We start from the raw sequence: 16,305 nt of genomic DNA, 5'->3' as shown, positions 1-16,305 counted from the left end.
AGATGCCAGGAAGTAAAAAATATGATGTCTACTAGAAAAAATATTTTAAAAATTTTGAGATGGTGATATATTGAATGATATATTTTTATTAAACAAAATCAAGAGAGTGACACATTAAATCGATTTGAGCTAACGATAGTTATCCTATAAAACTTGCGACTTGAGGCACAATATAATGATAACCTCATGAAATGCAAATCAAAATAAATTAGAAAATTCAATTCTAATCAATCAACTATTAAAAACAAAAAATAAAAATAATATTCAATTAAAAAGAAAAATCTAAAAAAATAACTTGAGTAAATCTAGATTAGTGACTTGTGCTAAGTCGTGAGTTAGACCAAATTTTTTCTGACATAAAAAAAAATGCTAAAGAAATCATAGTGCTTTTAAAAAAGTAAAACAAAAATTGAGACCATAATTTATTCACCTGAGTGATCTAATGAGTCGAATCAAATTAATAATATGATAATAAAAGAAAAAAAAGTAATGAAAATAGATAAATCAAACAAAAAAAATCATAAATAATTAATTATAAAAACCAACCAATCAATATTATACTTGCAAGAAAATGAAAAATTACTCATCAAATACTCATCGTCACTTTGTCCTGGAAAGAGGCTCACCAACAAAAAAAACTTATCAAGACACTTATAATGCTTCTATGAAATGTTACATGATGATAATGAAAGAGGATGTACGCGCTATAAGAGTAATGATCTAAAAAAATTAAATAAAATATTATAAAGTAAATATCTTATATTTATATCTAAGCAATTAATTTAACTTAATTTAAAATAATTTGAAAAAAAATAAATTTAACAAAGAATAACAAATAAAAAAACTTGAAAAACTTAAATTATTTTTAAAATTAGTAAAAAATCCTATAGAAAAAAAATAAAAAAATAATAAAGCTTAATATTCATTTAGATTAAATGATAAAGGATAAAACTAAAAAACATAATTTAAAAAAAAATCAACCAACTCGGGCGAATATCATAAACCTAATTAATCTCTTAAATTTATAACTCGTGAAATTTTAAACCTAAACTTATTCAAGAAACTTAAATCCCAAACACTTTAATATTGAAGGATAAAATAAAAAAGAAATATTAAATTAATTTTTTTTCAAAGATAAAAAAATAACAATAAAAAGAACGATGATAAAATCTGAAAAAAAAAATTAAAATAAAATTTTAATTTTAATTTTATAAATTAATTAAAATAAGAAAATAATAATTAAAAAAACACATACCAAATCTAAAAAAAATAAAATTAAATAGATGCTATGAAAACTTAAAAGATCGGAAGCGAAAATCAAGATAAAAAAATCAATCAGCATGAAGCCAAGGGAAATTAAGATGCATGCGCTGCTAAAGGATGAAGGTCCCGGCATGACGAGTCAGAAAACAACAAGAGAGGCTATTTTTTGGTAGCCATAAGTCGCCGCATGCATTACTTGAATACGGCTTACTTGTTAACGTGCACAACGCACATGCTAACCACTTCTCTTTTCTTCTTGTTCTTTTTTTTTTGGTTATTGCTATTAAAATACCAAATTATCCCTCTCTTGACCTAATAATAACAAAAAAAGCATGGATGAAAGTATGAAAAATTCCTCATAATCTAATTAAAGAAATTTTATTTTTGAGAAGAATTTAGTTATTTTATTATATTTTTAAAAATAAAAAATTAAAAAGTATCTCTAGAAACAACTGATTGTGTTTTTGTTTTAAGAACAATACAATCATTTTATTTAGGAAAAAAATTGAAAAAACTGCACTACACCCAATTATTTTTATAATGAACAATAATCCTCGTAAAAAAAAATCATCATCCCCTCTACCGAAACCAAAGATTTTTTTTTCGATTGACAAAATCATTACTGCACGATTTCAAACCACATTGCACTGAATCAATACTTTTTTCACACCTTTTAGGTTTTATTAATAATAATGTTAGCATGCATTAAGGTTATTTTTAATAAAAATAATTTAAATTTTTTAGAAATATAGTTTACATCATCACGCTCCCAAATAATCCAAAAAACTTTTAGGGATTCGCGTGTGTATGGATATAGTTATGGATTATAAACAGTAGAGTATTACTTATTATTATTTATTGATAATGATAAAAGTTATTTTTAAAAAATTAAAATTAAAAAAAATAGTGGACCTTAGTACTTAAACTTGGCTTAGATTCATATATTTAGAATTTAGCTATTTAAATTTAATCATTTAATATTTTCAATTTAGAAGGGCAGGCCTTGCTTTCCCGTTAAAAAGAAACCCAGCAGGCCATTTAATTTGAAACCCAGGCGAGTAATAAGCCAACCATACTCGAGCGGCTGTGCAGCAAAGCAGAGAAGTTGTTCTCTGATCTGACTGGTTAAACCAAAATAGCAATGGAGAGAGTGGTATTCTATAAATAAACCCAAACCATACTCGCATCCTTTAACCTCTCTAAGTATCATCTCTCTCTCTCTCTCTCGATCCCTAACTTCCTTGCAACCTGTTTTTCAATCCTCCAATTTCCCTCCAAAATTTATGGAAAATTCCCTTACTTGCTCTACAATTACCCTAAACCCACTAAAACCCTAATCTGCTGGCTTTCTTTTAGTTACTTCCTCTAGGGTATATCAAATTAATCATCCATCTACTCACAATTACTCTTGCTTTATTTTCCTATTTTTCTTTGACAATTGTCTAATTTATTCGTGGGTTTTTCATTTCTCTCTTGCCTATTGCAAAATTACCATTCCTTCGTTGAAATCGTTGCTTGGTTTTTAGAGTAGGGTTTTTTTTTTTTCGTTTCTGCTTGTTTCCTGAGAAAACTAGGGCAGAAAGAAAGAAAACAAGATTCTCTTTTCTTATGATTCTTCCACGTCGTATAATCTATGGTTATCTTCAAGAATCACTGGTGAAATGGTGGTTGATTTGAAAAAGCCTTGATTTTTATTGACATGAGGGTTCAAATATGAGCAATGGAGGTGAAGAAAATACACCGGGAAGACCCAAATCCGATGAATTTGGTCGTGCTGTTTCAAGAATGGCAGTGGCTCAGATATGTGAGAGTGTGGGCTTTCATGGGTTTAAGGAATCTGCTTTGGATTCTCTCAATGATATCACAATCCGATATCTCTGTGACCTAGGCAAGATCGCAAGCTTCTATGCCAATTTATCAGGTAGAACCCAATGTAATTTCTTTGATATAGTTAGAAGTTTTGAAGATATAGTAGGAGCTTCACAAGGGTTTTTAGGTGCGTCCATTTCTGGTAATTGTCTTGTTAATTCTGGTACGATTAAAGAAATTATTGACTTTGTTGGTTCTAATGATGAGATTCCGTTTGCGCAACCGGTGCCAAGGTTTCCTGTTATTAGGGTTAGAAAGTTAATTCCTAGTTTTGAAAGTATGAGTGAAACGCCACCTGGGAAGCATATTCCGGCATGGTTGCCTGCTTTGCCTGATCCTCACACGTATTTGCATACACCTATGTGGAATGAGAGGGCTGTGGATCCCCGTGCAGAAAAGATAGAGCAGGCTAGGCAGAGGAGAAAGGCAGAAAGGGCTTTGTTGAGTTTGCAGCAGAGGTTGTTGAGTAATGGCTCAGCAGGGGCTTCATCCTTGGGGGTCAGTAATAATGTGAAAGAATTGGGGGTAGTTGAGAGTAATCAATTTCTTGCCACTCCGTTGGAGTCTGGGAAGAAGGATGTCTCTCCAGTTGTGTTGCCAGATAAGCTAAAAAACCATGTTTCTGTGATGGAGGCATTTGCACCTGTCATTGAAGCAGCAAAAGAAGGCGGGGTTTGTGATGATGTAGATGTTGAGAGGAAGAGTCTTCCTGAAAAGAGGCATGCTGTGGCTTTTAAGTTTAAGACTGGGAAGAAGTTGTTAGGAGAGTCTTTGGATCTGAGTCTTTTGAAGAAGGGTGAGGGGAGAATGGCGCATTGGTTAGGGCGTGATGATGAGAGGGATGACAAGAAGAGGAGAGCAGAGTATATACTTAGGCAGTCAATGGAAAACCCACAAGAGCTTACACAGTTGTAAACTATTTTCTTGTCTGACTGGCTCATTCAGAAGTTGCTTTTAGTAGGGGCTATTGGTTCTCTAATTATTTCAGGGGCATATTTATTGTTCCTGCGTGGATTTTATGAGATTATGTTGTGAGTGTCCCGTGCGATCCTACTAACAATTTTTGAGGTATGTGAATGCTTATGTTTATGTTTACTTTAGCTTTAGTCTCAACTGATTCTTTGACGGTGAAGTTTGTGCTTCTTTGTTCCGTCATTAGATGTTGTATCATCACATTGAATTTTATTGTGGGATGGACAAAGTGTGCTCTTTGATTCTGGCTGTTATCGTCAATATTCTGTTTTTGTACGTGCAACAAAATATTCTGTTTAGGGTACAATGCATTTCCACATAAGCACCTTAATGCCATTACAAAATTTTCTTGTACTGGACATTTTATGCTTAAGTTTTTATGAGGGGAAGATATTGGATTTATGATGAAGGTCTTATCACCACCGTTGTGTGTGTGTGTGTAAAGAAAGTTTCTAATAGAAACAATTTTAGAAGGACCATTGTAACTCAAGAAGGAATAAACATAAAAAATATTGCTCAAAAGTTGATGATGTGAAAATTTAGAAGTCTTGTAAGATTGAATTTAAGTGGATGATGTTGTGTTAGATGAGGCTGTAATAAGTGCAGACTTACGCTATGTATCATGGGTGAAATTCCATTAATTTCTGTTCTCCATAGCAAACCCAATATCAAAAGTTTAACTACATGTAGTCGCTAGCATTAAAATTGGACTTCAACATGAATTTTTGCCCCTGCCCACAGTATTGTTTTTTTGCATGTATATTAATTTTTGGCTTTTATTGTAGTCTGGAGGAGCATGTTGATTACTACTAGTTCTATGCCATTTTGCCAAGATATCATAGAAAGCAATATCTTCATTATCGTTCACCCCTGCATGGTTTCTGTATCACCCACCAGTATAATTTTGCACCTGACTTGCTAACACATGAAAACCAGATGTTACTGTTGCATTTCTTAATTGCTCAACCTTTCTTTGTATCTAAAGTATCTAAAGGGCGTCAATAATAGACAAGAACAAACCAGAAATTAAGAATTCGGTAAAATATTAATGCAAAAAGCTTGTACGCAGGGATAATGATAAAAGGAATTGGAAATGTGTAGCAGATTCAATAAAGCAATTTCCATACCTAATTCAAGTCACTGACTTTAGGCCTTGATGCTCTTAGTACATACAGTTTGGAACCTAGGAGATGTAGAAGGTAAACTCTCTGCTTTCACACTGTGTGAAGAAGTTTGACTTGTGTCATCTTTCATGTCCTCCATTTATCAAATTAGATGCAGCAGGAGAGGAATTTGGATAGAATCACATGGCGACATGGTCATCCCTTGCTTTTATCCACAGTTAGACAACCCAGCTGGGAAATAAAAGCTGATTAGTGCTGCCAAGTGCTATGTCACATTATTTGTGCTATGAGATGTCTGGATTGAAGGGACATCCCATCAATCCAGACCATGCTCGTCAGTCTAATGTTGTGCTGCGGAGAACAATTTGTTTGACTTATTGTCAAATAACTCTGATGGCAAGTTTATTGCTATTCACAACAATGCGTGCATCTGGGCCAAATGATATTCTTTTTGTTATAGAATTAAGAAGTAATTGCTTGTGTGTATGTTGAAACAGTTACACTCTTCCATTATGTTCTATTCGGATTGCAGAGTGTCCTTATAAGCAACGAAGTAGTCCTTCTAAGCAACGAAGTAGTTATTTAGTGCCAAGGGCACTGGTGTTGAAAAGGGTTGAGCTGACAAGTATTTATTTGAATTCAATTCGCTGTAGATTTGGTCATTTTGGATGTTGATTCTTTTCAGGCCAGCTGCTTTATAATAACATTCAGGAGTTCAATTTATTTACAGTGAAAGTAGGTGAGAGAAACCCCAAGTGCGCAGGCAATGTTGATAAAATTGTAGCTTGTGCTTTTACATATAGCATTGGTTATTTGACTTCATTCATCAAGTTGCTAAAGTTGAAAAACCACCACTTCTCGCGACAGAGGGCGAAGATTTCAGAATCAAGAAACAATAATTTATATGAATAAAAATTCTTCCATGAGAATTGAGAAAGCCATTAATTTTTGCGAGCAGGACAACTCAATTCCTCCAGTTAATCAAACCCAAGAGGACCCTCCGACGAGTGCTTCGGAGAACAGGGGGGTCAGGGACGACGTGCAAAATGCTTGCTGTCAACCTTACAAAATGAATCTTCTTGCTCATGTTGAATACATTCCTTCTCTTCCCTCCAATCCAAACAATCCGGTTGCGGTGAGCAGAGAGTATTATCCTATCCTGGTACAAGAGGATAAAGTTACCCACTAAAACGGTATCCCCATGAAATCTTTTTGATTTCTCTGCATATCATCCTGGTGAAATTTCCTGTGTGCGTGGATTTGATCATAGAAAAAATATATGCAGTCAAGACAAAGTTACCCCTTCGTCATAATTCATCATTCAGATTCCACAAGCATGCGCTGCCTGGATTCAAATACAAAACTCTAATGCAACTGAAGAAAAAAACGCATCAACTGAATTCTAGTTACATGACTGTGATGAGAAATATAAGACCATTACAAATCCAAATGAAAAATCATAATTATGTAATCCCAATAACTTGACAGTAGCATTATTGAGTTGACGAAGTTCTCTTTCATAGTGTTAATTTGATTGAGAAAAATTGTTCTTCTTAAAAATGTTGGACGTGAACCTTCGATTTCTTAAATGACCTTAATGCTTTAATTTCATGTTGATTTCTGGAACGAATACTTTTCCACGATGGTTGAAGATCATGAAATCCAGGTTGTCTGGCAAAGAAACCATCCTGCATTGAAGAATTTATGAATAATGTCAATGGCCAATTATTTTGTAAAAATAACATTACAAGCAGTCACGTTAGGTGTAATTCACATCTCTAATGCACGAGAATCAAGTAACACCATTAATGCATGCCCTTTAAGGAGCACGAAATTTGACAGAGTATTTGGCCATGTTCAGCCCATTCCTAGTCTAGGCTAGACATATTTGAAGTTGATTGCCATTGCAAACTACAATGCAACACAATAACAAAACAAGCGTCCAAGCAGAGACACAAGCAATTAACATAAAACCATCTAAGATGGAAACCTATGGGGGCCGAATTCCACTAATCAATGAGAACAAGAGTGCTATTTCCACAAGGAATTTCCAAATAACACAATACAACCAATTGACAAGATATCCAACAGTGGCTCCATGACTAATAGCTTTTTGGAACACACCCAAGTGAGTACAACCATAAAAACAACCGCTGTGCCTTGGTCTAGAACTACCCAAACCCAAGAATGAGGACATCTCTTTTTTATGGCTTGAGGAAAAACACAAGCCCAAATACAAGGCTGACATGTTCTGGTCCTTAAACTGACCTGGTATCTCTATGCTCTATATTTTTTTAAGGGTTTACGTTGTCATCTATCACTTGCAACATCAAGCCTACATCTAAGTTAATCCAGCCCAATAACTCTAGTAGTAAGCCAAGAGGCCATTGCCACGGTCAAGGCTTCATAAAAATCAAAAGCCCTCTTGCATATCAAGCAAATTTTAGTTTGATTTAGTCCCTTGTAGTTTGAAATCTTCACTCAAACAAGCTTAACATTTACATGCACATGATTATGCTACCTAGGGCACACCGTAGAGTAAAAATATAAATGACAATGATGAAATGGTAAGCTACAGTTCAATGTAAAATTCCTAAGATATTTAATCATCAATCAGAATATATTCATGCTATATGAAGGTACAACAACCCAATTAAAGGATCCTTAAGGATTTCAATTTGTTCCTTAACTATCAAGTTATGATCTATAAGATACAGCGACCCTGTCCAGAAGACCAATTAATGGATCCTTGATTTACCATAAACTATGCACATCATGTGGCATGAATTAACAGGCATTGCACTTGAGACAATTATTGTGCCATGAACATCACTGGACAGCGATGGCAAATTTAAACAACAATTGTTCAGAAGATGAAAAGTCAGAAGAGATAAAACAATTCCACGGTTTTCTTCCACTCCATTTAGGAAAATTCAGGACCATCTCATGACTTAAAAAAGGATATTTTCCTTATAACTGCCAGAAACTATGCAACCAGGTAGCTAAATTATATCTAAGCTTGCCATTTTCAATATAAAGTGAAAATAACAACACTGTACACCATTTGTTTCAAAGAACAGAGTCCTGTATGGGTTTTTCAAAATGGAATGAGAATAGCATTGTATGGCACCCAAAGGAAAGAAGCCTCCAGAAATAAGTGTAACAACTCTAGAAATAAGTGTAACAACTTGCAAGAGTATGCAAGCAAACATGCTCTTGATGAACTAAATCACTTAAAGTTCTATAGCATGGGTTCATTTCTTCCAGCCTTCCATTACAAGATCTTTTACTTAATAAGCACGTTAATCCAGATACCATGCATCAACCAACTCAAGGAAGCTAGAAATAATTCAAACTCATTTCAACCAGAAAGGCGACTTTCAATAGAAGTTTACAACAGAAGGACAACACCCATTTCTATGGAAACCAATTTCAGTGGCTGTTTATTTTCAATCTAATACATAAAAATAAGACTCCTTAAAGCGAACTGATTACCTCATTAAATGACGCTCAAATACAAGAAAACCAGTCTTTATTATTATTATTAATACTACTCTCAATTTCTTAAAGAGTAATCTGACTGCTTGACATTTAAAAACAAAAATATTTTCAAAATCATTGCTTCTTTTCTTTCTTTTTTCAACTAGAAAGAAATCCAAATAGACAAAAATAAGAGCGAGAAATTAAAAAGAAGAAGAAGAAGAGAGAGAGACAGTAACCTATTCTCATCAGAATGTGGATGAATAGAGAGGAAGTTCCCAGGCACAGTTAATGCTGCCCACATACACAAAACCAGCCCCACAATCAATTCCACCACCACCTGCATAAACACCCAACCCAACCAAAACAACATAAATATATCTATGTGTACATATAGAAGGAAAAGAAGAGTATAGAGATTGGTATGATACACTGAAAGGAGGTCCAGAAAACTCATCCTCAGTAATCTTCAACAAACCCCGATCTGCACCATCATCATCCATCACGATTAAACAGGATTATAATTATAATAATAAAAAAAAAGCAAAAAAGATTCAGGAAGAGAGGATGGTGGACAAACATTGACTGGTAGAATAAGCGGCATGAGAAAGAATCAAGACTCCAACCAATCCAATCACAAATCCTACAGAAAAACCCATTTTTATTAACTATCTAATCTATCTGATCGGCACTGTGAAGTATACTAACTCAACCCAAATTGCTCTTCCTACCCTAAGTTAAGCTGAGCTAAGCTTTTCCGAGGGCGAGAGGTTCCCTTCAGATTTGTGTCTTTCTGTTTTTCTTTTTTTCTGGTTGTTTAATAAAGCAAACGACACGACGTTGTTTTCTGTCGCACGTTACCTAAAAAGCACCGTTTTTCGAAAATATCCACTTTGCCTCTCCCCGAGCAAATACGCATCGTATTACCCTCTTACTATTTAGTTTAATACTCCAAATTCTAATACAATTGCAATTGCGATTACAATAACATAACACACTTTTATTGTTGCTTTTGTCTTAAATCACTATGCATATGCTTTTTTATATCCATTTTTCTAACTTTTTATTTTAATTTTTTCATACTAATACTTCATGTTTGTATCAATTTATATATTATAAGAAATTTCAAATTTTTACACATTTAATCCTTATTGTTTGAAAATTTTATATTTAGATTATAACCTTTATTTTACTTTACTTGTATTTTGGTCCTTGTATATCAAGGGAAAAGAGAGGAAGTTACCACAAAAAATGAGAGGAGAGAAAAAAAATTTGCCGACCCTTTCAATAATAAAAAGAAATTAATTTTTATATTAATAAGTTTGTCTTAAGAAATGAAGTTTTATGAAGGTGATTTTGAATTTTTATCTTGTTCGGAAAGGTCAATCAAAGCTTTGAAAAGTTTTTTAAATCAATTTTTTTTTAATTGATCTCATAGTATTTTGAGGTTAAAAATAAGTTTAATTGACTTGTAATTTTAAGTATTTTAAAGTAAAAGTAAATTAAATAAGTTTTTTTTTTGTATAAGAACCCAAAACCTAACATTTTAACCTTCAAATATGACTGTGATTTGAACTAGATGATGATTCATTTTATATGTACAAGAACTACGCTAATCTTTTAAACATTTGATTATTTTGCATCTGGATTTTCTTTAACCTTAGTTAAGTACTACAAAGCTAATTTTTCTTATAAAGGATGATATTTTTTAGGTTGACTAGCCAAGGGATTTTTTTATATATTATTATTATGGGTGAATTGTTGTTCTTGCTATTGGATTAGTTGTACCAACTTGGTACAGTGTCATATTATTTAAAAGATTCACACTTAAATCTAGTTCGACCTAGAAGGTTGACTTGGAACTTAAGCAGCCCAAGGCCTTAGCCAAGTTTGAAGTAAATAAAACTTACACCTGTAATTGACTTAGTAAAACTCGAACAACTTGTCAAGTCAACCTGAAAATTAAGTTACCTTAAACAACCTGGGTGAAACCTTTTATTATTATTATTATTATTATTATTATTATTATATTTTTTTAATATACCAAGAAAAATAAATTTATGAATATCTAGCCTAACATTTTTTTTAGCATGTTTATGAACTTTTCAATATGGAACAAATGTATACTTATGGATTGTGTTATGTTTTTTCTCAAAGTGCATGAGCATTTAATATAACAAAAAAAATGTTATTGAAGACAAAAGGTATAAAAAACATAAACATTACCTCATGCATACGGGGGACAATCAGAGATGTTTCCCTTGGTCAACCTAATCTCATACATATGAACCTACCATCCTTTTTCTTATTGGCTACTAGCCCATGAAAAACATTCACTATATAGACATTAAAAAAAGATTTTATTTTTTTAATATGAGATTGAAAGTCCATTAGTATATATAATATATATTCATAAGAAAACAAATTGTATTTTTTCAATATGGGATTAAAAAACCTTTTTGATTTAAACACTTCAACTTAAAAAGAAAAGATAGTATCTTTTCAACATGAGGTAAAAAATATTTGTAAACTTTATTATTTAGAGCATATATAGCCCATATCTATATAGATTGTTTTTTTAATTTTTTTCATGTGGGATATTAAAACCTTAATTTTTTTTAATTATCCTAGGTTGACTCAGGTCAACCCATGTAATTGAGACTTGTTCGTTTGGTTTACTCAACTCTTGTTCTAGGTTTAAGTATAGAAACATTGGCAGCTTGAGTGCAAACAATTTCAATTTTTAATTACGAACTCTTTCACTGTTGGATCGAGCTAATATTTTGACACCAAATTCTAGATACATAGCTTTTCATTTTTTTTTAATGGTTGGATTAAATATTGAAGGTTTCCAAGTTGGTCATTTTGTCATAAAATAGGGCTATCAATTTTGTAAGGATTTCTCTCAACTCTCTCTTTAATCTTATTGTATTTTAAGAATAGGTTGTTTTGAAGATTTATATTTATATGTTATAACCCTTAGTTTTAGCTAAGAAAAAACACATTGTGATCCCATCATTTATTAATAGTAGAAGTTTTAAGGTAGCTTATAGTGCTATAGTTTTTCTCACATCGAGTTTTTCATGTAAAAATCTCGGTGTTGATTTGTGTGATTAATTGCTTAACTTTATTGAATGTTTGATCATATTTTAATTGCATTAAGAGAGGAAAAAATATGGACTTATGGATTATGAATTTAGTATATTGGTCTATTTTCTCAACATAATGGTATTAGTGCATTGGTTATGTGGATTGATTTTTCTATATAGTTAAAATGAAAATTTAGGAATTAGAAATCCAAAAAAAAAAAAGTTGTTAGAAGTATTGATGTAATCTTTTATGAAGAACAACCATTGAATACTTTCAATAGAAAGAGAAAATAAAATCTACTAATTTTATCCTTTCTAATTCGAATTCAAGGTCTATCATATAGTTTCTTTTGATGTCTTTTAATAATTAGAGAGATTTGTAAAATAATGATAATGATGGTTTTTTTTAGTTATTAGTTGATGATCATATGCTAGCTATTAATGATGATGATGATGATGATGATGATGTTATTCTTAAACATATTATTTAAGAAACCCTAGATAAGCCAAAGTTGAGGAGGTTCACTGGACCTCACCAAGCTTCTACCAAATATTCTCCTCATGAATATGTGTTAATTACTAATAGGGGAAAGCTAGAATGTTTTGATAAAATTATGTTACATGAGAAAAAAATGAGCGACTAAAATCTATCTAAAAATAGATGAAATCTTTGTATATGGATCATACTTTCAAGTTAGTGAAGATTTTTAAAGGAAAAAAACACTCAAGAACAAATAGGTGTATAGCTAGAAATGATAATAATGAGGGAGAGATAAAATATTTTGATAAAGCTATGTCACATGAGAAAAAAATAAGTGATTGAAAACCATTTAAGAAAAGATGAAATCCTTGTATACGGGCCATACTTTCGAGTTAGTGAAGCTTCTGAAAGGAAAGAAAACACTCAAGAACAAATAGGTGTATAGGTTAAAAATTAAAGAAAATCTTTTCACTTGTTGTCATGATGTCTTCTATCTGAGTTGTACTTGAATTAACTGTTAATTTGAATTTTAAAGTTGAATAGCTTGATGTGAAAACTGTTTTCCTCCATGATGACTTAGATGGGGAGATCTGCATGGAGCATCCTAAAGGGTTTGAAGTGAAAGGTAAAAAAAAACTAGTTTACAAGTTAAAAAAGAGTTTGTGCCACTTCTAATTATTATATGTTTATAAAAAGATTTTTAGTTGGTAACTTTAATATTCTCTTGTTATACGTGGATGTGCTGGTTATTAGCCACAATACTAAAAAGATATAAAGTTTGGAGGAAAAGTTTAGCAAGTCTTTTGCAATGAAAAATTTAGAACTAACAAAACAGATTCTTAGCATAAAGATTACATGTGACATTAAGAATATAAAACTTTGGCTATCTTAGGAGAGATATGTTTAAAAAGTATTTGAGAGATTCAGTATAAGAAAGTTCAAACCTATTTGTTCTCTACTTGCAAATCACTTTAAGCCAAGTTTTAAACAGTGTCTTTTAAGTGATGAAGAAAAAGATAAAATGAAGAAGGTTCTTTATACATCTATAGTTGATAGCTTGATATATGTCATGGTTTACACAAGACCATATATACATCATGTTGTTGGTATGGTCAGTCAGTTCCTCTTCAATCTTAATAAAGAACATTGGTCAATGGTGAAATGGATACTCATATATCTTAAATATATTTCTAGTTTTAGTTTATATTTTGGTAATGGTAAACAGGTGCTAGATGGGTGCACAGATATAGATATGACATGTGATATTGATTTTAAAAAGTCCATATCGGCATACTTAATAACCTTTATAGAGGGAAGTTTTATAGCAATTAAGCTCACCAAAATGTATTGTATTATCAATTACAGAGGTTAAATATATTACTATTACTAAATAAGGGGAAATAGTTGTTACGGATGAAAAATTTTCTTACATGAACTAAGCCTAATACGAGAGAACTTTGTGTTGTATTGTGATAATCATTATGCAGTCTATCTCAATAAGCATTATACTTTTCACTCTCAATCAAATCAAATTGAGGTTAAATATCAATTGATTCAAGATGCTATAAAGATGAAGTCATTTGTTGTTAAAAAAATCTATATCAATGATAATATGTCGAACATGATGACCAAATCTCAACCAAAAAAAAGTTTTGAGTTTTGTAAAAGGCAAACATCCTTAGTAGAACCCACCAAATTACAACTTATAAACTGATTGTCATTAAGATGAACTCCTCATATGGTGCATGAAAGGAAGACTTGTTATGAGTCTTGCACCATTTAAAAAAGACCACACACTTATATATTGTCATAACTTATTTTTGGGTTCCTCCCAATTACATTTTCTTCCTAAAAAAAAAATAACTGAAATAGTGCCCTCTTAAACGGCACTGTTCTTCTTCTTTCCTGCGCTCACCCTCTCTTTCTCTCTCCCCTAACTTGGCTAAACCAGGATACAAGTAACAACCCATACCCTGCCACTATTATGGAAGAAACAGAGGCGTTATGCTTGCAAATGGCCGACCACCTTACCTTGCAGAGGTAAGGTAGCCTCGCTCCCCCTGCACCACGATGGGATAGAGTAGGGGAGCTCCCTCTCCTTTTCTTATAAATAGAAGGGGAGGAGAAGGGAAGGGAGGATGGATTGCAAGAGAAGAGAGAAGTAACGAACGTTAGAGAGGAGGAAGAATTGTTTGCAAAAGAGGAGAGATGGTAGAGAGAGGAGAACGTTGTTGACAGAGGCAACACACACAGGGAAGAAGAAAAAACTGCAGCAGCCGCCTTCGTGCCTCTCCCTCGCCATTGTGATCCACTGCGGACAGGAGGGAGGCTACATATCCATGACAAAGAGGGAATAAACCTTGTTAACAAAGAGAACAAAACAACACAGTAAAGCAAAGGGGAGAAGAAGAAAGATCACCACCTCAACCACCGCTGCCGCCACCACAAGCCACCGGAGACAGCAACCACGCTCCCTCATTCCAAGTAACTCTCTCCTCTTCCCTTCCATTTTTATTTGTTCATCTTTATTTGCATGCAGAACGTGAGCAATCACGTTCTGCAGCAAAATAAATATTGATTAGCTTAGTTACTGTGTACTGCACAGTAACCAGCCCTCATGTTCATTTTGGCTAGAGAATTAGCCTAGCCCACACGGCTCGGCTAAGTCCAGCCTTGTAGTTGGGCCTGTATTGGCCCAGCTCACATAAATGGGTCGGGTTTGGCCCAATTCCATTTTTAAAATATATTTTCAAAAATTATGATTTTCTTTGTATTTATTTTCAAAAATTATGATTTTTCTTCATATTTTGATTAATCTCAATTTGTATTTTTATATCGTAAAGATACAAATCTAGTATTAAAGTACTCAGTTTTCGTCAAAACATTAAAAAAAAACATGATTTTGTTTTCATGCATACAACCAAGTCTCTAAAAATAAAAAAATCACATTGTATTTCATATAACAAATAAAACTTCAAAAAAAGTTATGTTATAGCATGCATTTTGGCTTTAATAACTAGTTTATTAAAGTCACGAGAACCTGACCAATATTTCAAAAAAAATTAAAAAAAATTATTTTGTTTTCTTTTAATATCCAGGATTATGAATTTATATATAAAACATACTCTCAATATTAAAAAGGTAGTTTTTTATTTGATGATAGAACGGTTAGGTTTTACCCCATTAAGATAAGAATCTTCTTATTGAGGAGAGTTTTTCCTGAATCTTAGACAGAGAGGACCAATAATTAGAAAACACGACCAAACTTTAGATTTTGATCAGACATATAAAACAATGCAGCTTACCTTAGGTAGGACACATTTGGGGTGCTAATACCTTCCCTTTACGCAACTAGTCTCCGTACCTGATCTCTGATACTAGTTAGGGTTCCTAGTGACCAGAATACTAGGTGCGACTCCCATTTTATTTTTTCACTGATAAAAAGACAAGAACTCCTTGTCTCCTTATATTTGCCAAATAGATACACACCTCATGAGTGTGAAGGGCGATCACTGTGGCGCAGCACACGTGCGACATATATATATATATATATGAAGGTCGGTTGTCTTTTATTTCAGTTGGTAGTAACAACCCTAAAAAAGAGAAAAAATTAACAAAAACATTGGCAACTTAAGTGAAGTCAGTTTAATCTTTGATTGGTAGCTTATTTATTATAAGACTGAGTTGAAATTGTGACATCAAATTCTAAACATATAATTAAAGTGTCTAATTTGATTATTTCATTATAAAATAGAGCTTTTAGCTTTGTGAGGATTTCTCTTAACTTTATCTCTTTAATCTTATTGTATTTCAAGAATAAGTTAATATTGATTATTTATACATTGTAGTCCTTAGTTTTTCCTAAAAAGAACACTTTGTGATCCAATATTCATTAATAGAAGCTTTTAGGTGAATTGCGATCCTGTGGTTTTTTTTATATCAAGATTTTCATATAAAAATCTTAGTGTTGATTCATGTGATTAATTGCTTAATTTTGTTGATTATTTGATCATATTTTAACTTCACA

General features: G+C 32.4%; 2 protein-coding genes across 2 annotated transcripts; one reads left to right on the top strand and one right to left on the bottom strand.

Annotated features, from left to right (window-relative positions):
• Positions 1-2,406: 2,406 nt before the first annotated feature.
• LOC105121701 (transcription initiation factor TFIID subunit 8-like) lies at positions 2,407-5,890 on the top strand. Its single transcript, XM_011020438.1, has 2 exons — positions 2,407-4,200; positions 5,380-5,890. Exon 1 carries the CDS (start codon positions 2,977-2,979, stop codon positions 4,045-4,047), a length of 1,071 nt encoding a protein of 356 aa, XP_011018740.1. The 5' UTR covers positions 2,407-2,976; the 3' UTR covers positions 4,048-4,200; positions 5,380-5,890.
• A 619-nt stretch (positions 5,891-6,509) lies between these two features.
• On the bottom strand, positions 6,510-9,527 carry LOC105121700 (membrane magnesium transporter). The gene is made up of 4 exons (XM_011020436.1): positions 9,289-9,527; positions 9,140-9,192; positions 8,948-9,048; positions 6,510-6,916 (listed from the first exon to the last, which is right to left on the bottom strand). Exons 1-4 carry the CDS (start codon positions 9,365-9,367, stop codon positions 6,823-6,825), a joined length of 327 nt encoding a protein of 108 aa, XP_011018738.1. The 5' UTR covers positions 9,368-9,527; the 3' UTR covers positions 6,510-6,822.
• Positions 9,528-16,305: the final 6,778 nt, after the last annotated feature.

The sequence above is a fragment of the Populus euphratica genome, unplaced genomic scaffold (assembly GCF_000495115.2).
Source record: "Populus euphratica unplaced genomic scaffold, PopEup_1.0 scaffold46.1, whole genome shotgun sequence".
Classification (NCBI taxonomy): Eukaryota; Viridiplantae; Streptophyta; class Magnoliopsida; order Malpighiales; family Salicaceae; genus Populus; species Populus euphratica.
The sequence above is the reverse complement of the archived record's forward strand: the minus strand, read 5'-3'. Positions and strand labels throughout refer to the sequence as shown.

What these genes read in the sequence shown, in the direction of transcription:
- LOC105121700 (XM_011020436.1), bottom strand. Translation starts at nt 9,367, where the DNA reads ATGGGTTTTTCTGTAGGATTTGTGATTGGATTGGTTGGAGTCTTGATT. An exon ending in CGCTTATTCTACCAGTCAAT is followed by an intron (nt 9,193 to 9,288) that starts GTTTGTCCACCA and finishes ATGATGGTGCAG; the next exon opens with ATCGGGGTTTGTTGAAGATT. An exon ending in CCACATTCTGATGAGAATAG is followed by an intron (nt 6,917 to 8,947) that starts GTTACTGTCTCT and finishes TCTTCAATGCAG; the next exon opens with GATGGTTTCTTTGCCAGACA.
- LOC105121701 (XM_011020438.1), top strand. Translation starts at nt 2,977, where the DNA reads ATGAGCAATGGAGGTGAAGAAAATACACCGGGAAGACCCAAATCCGAT.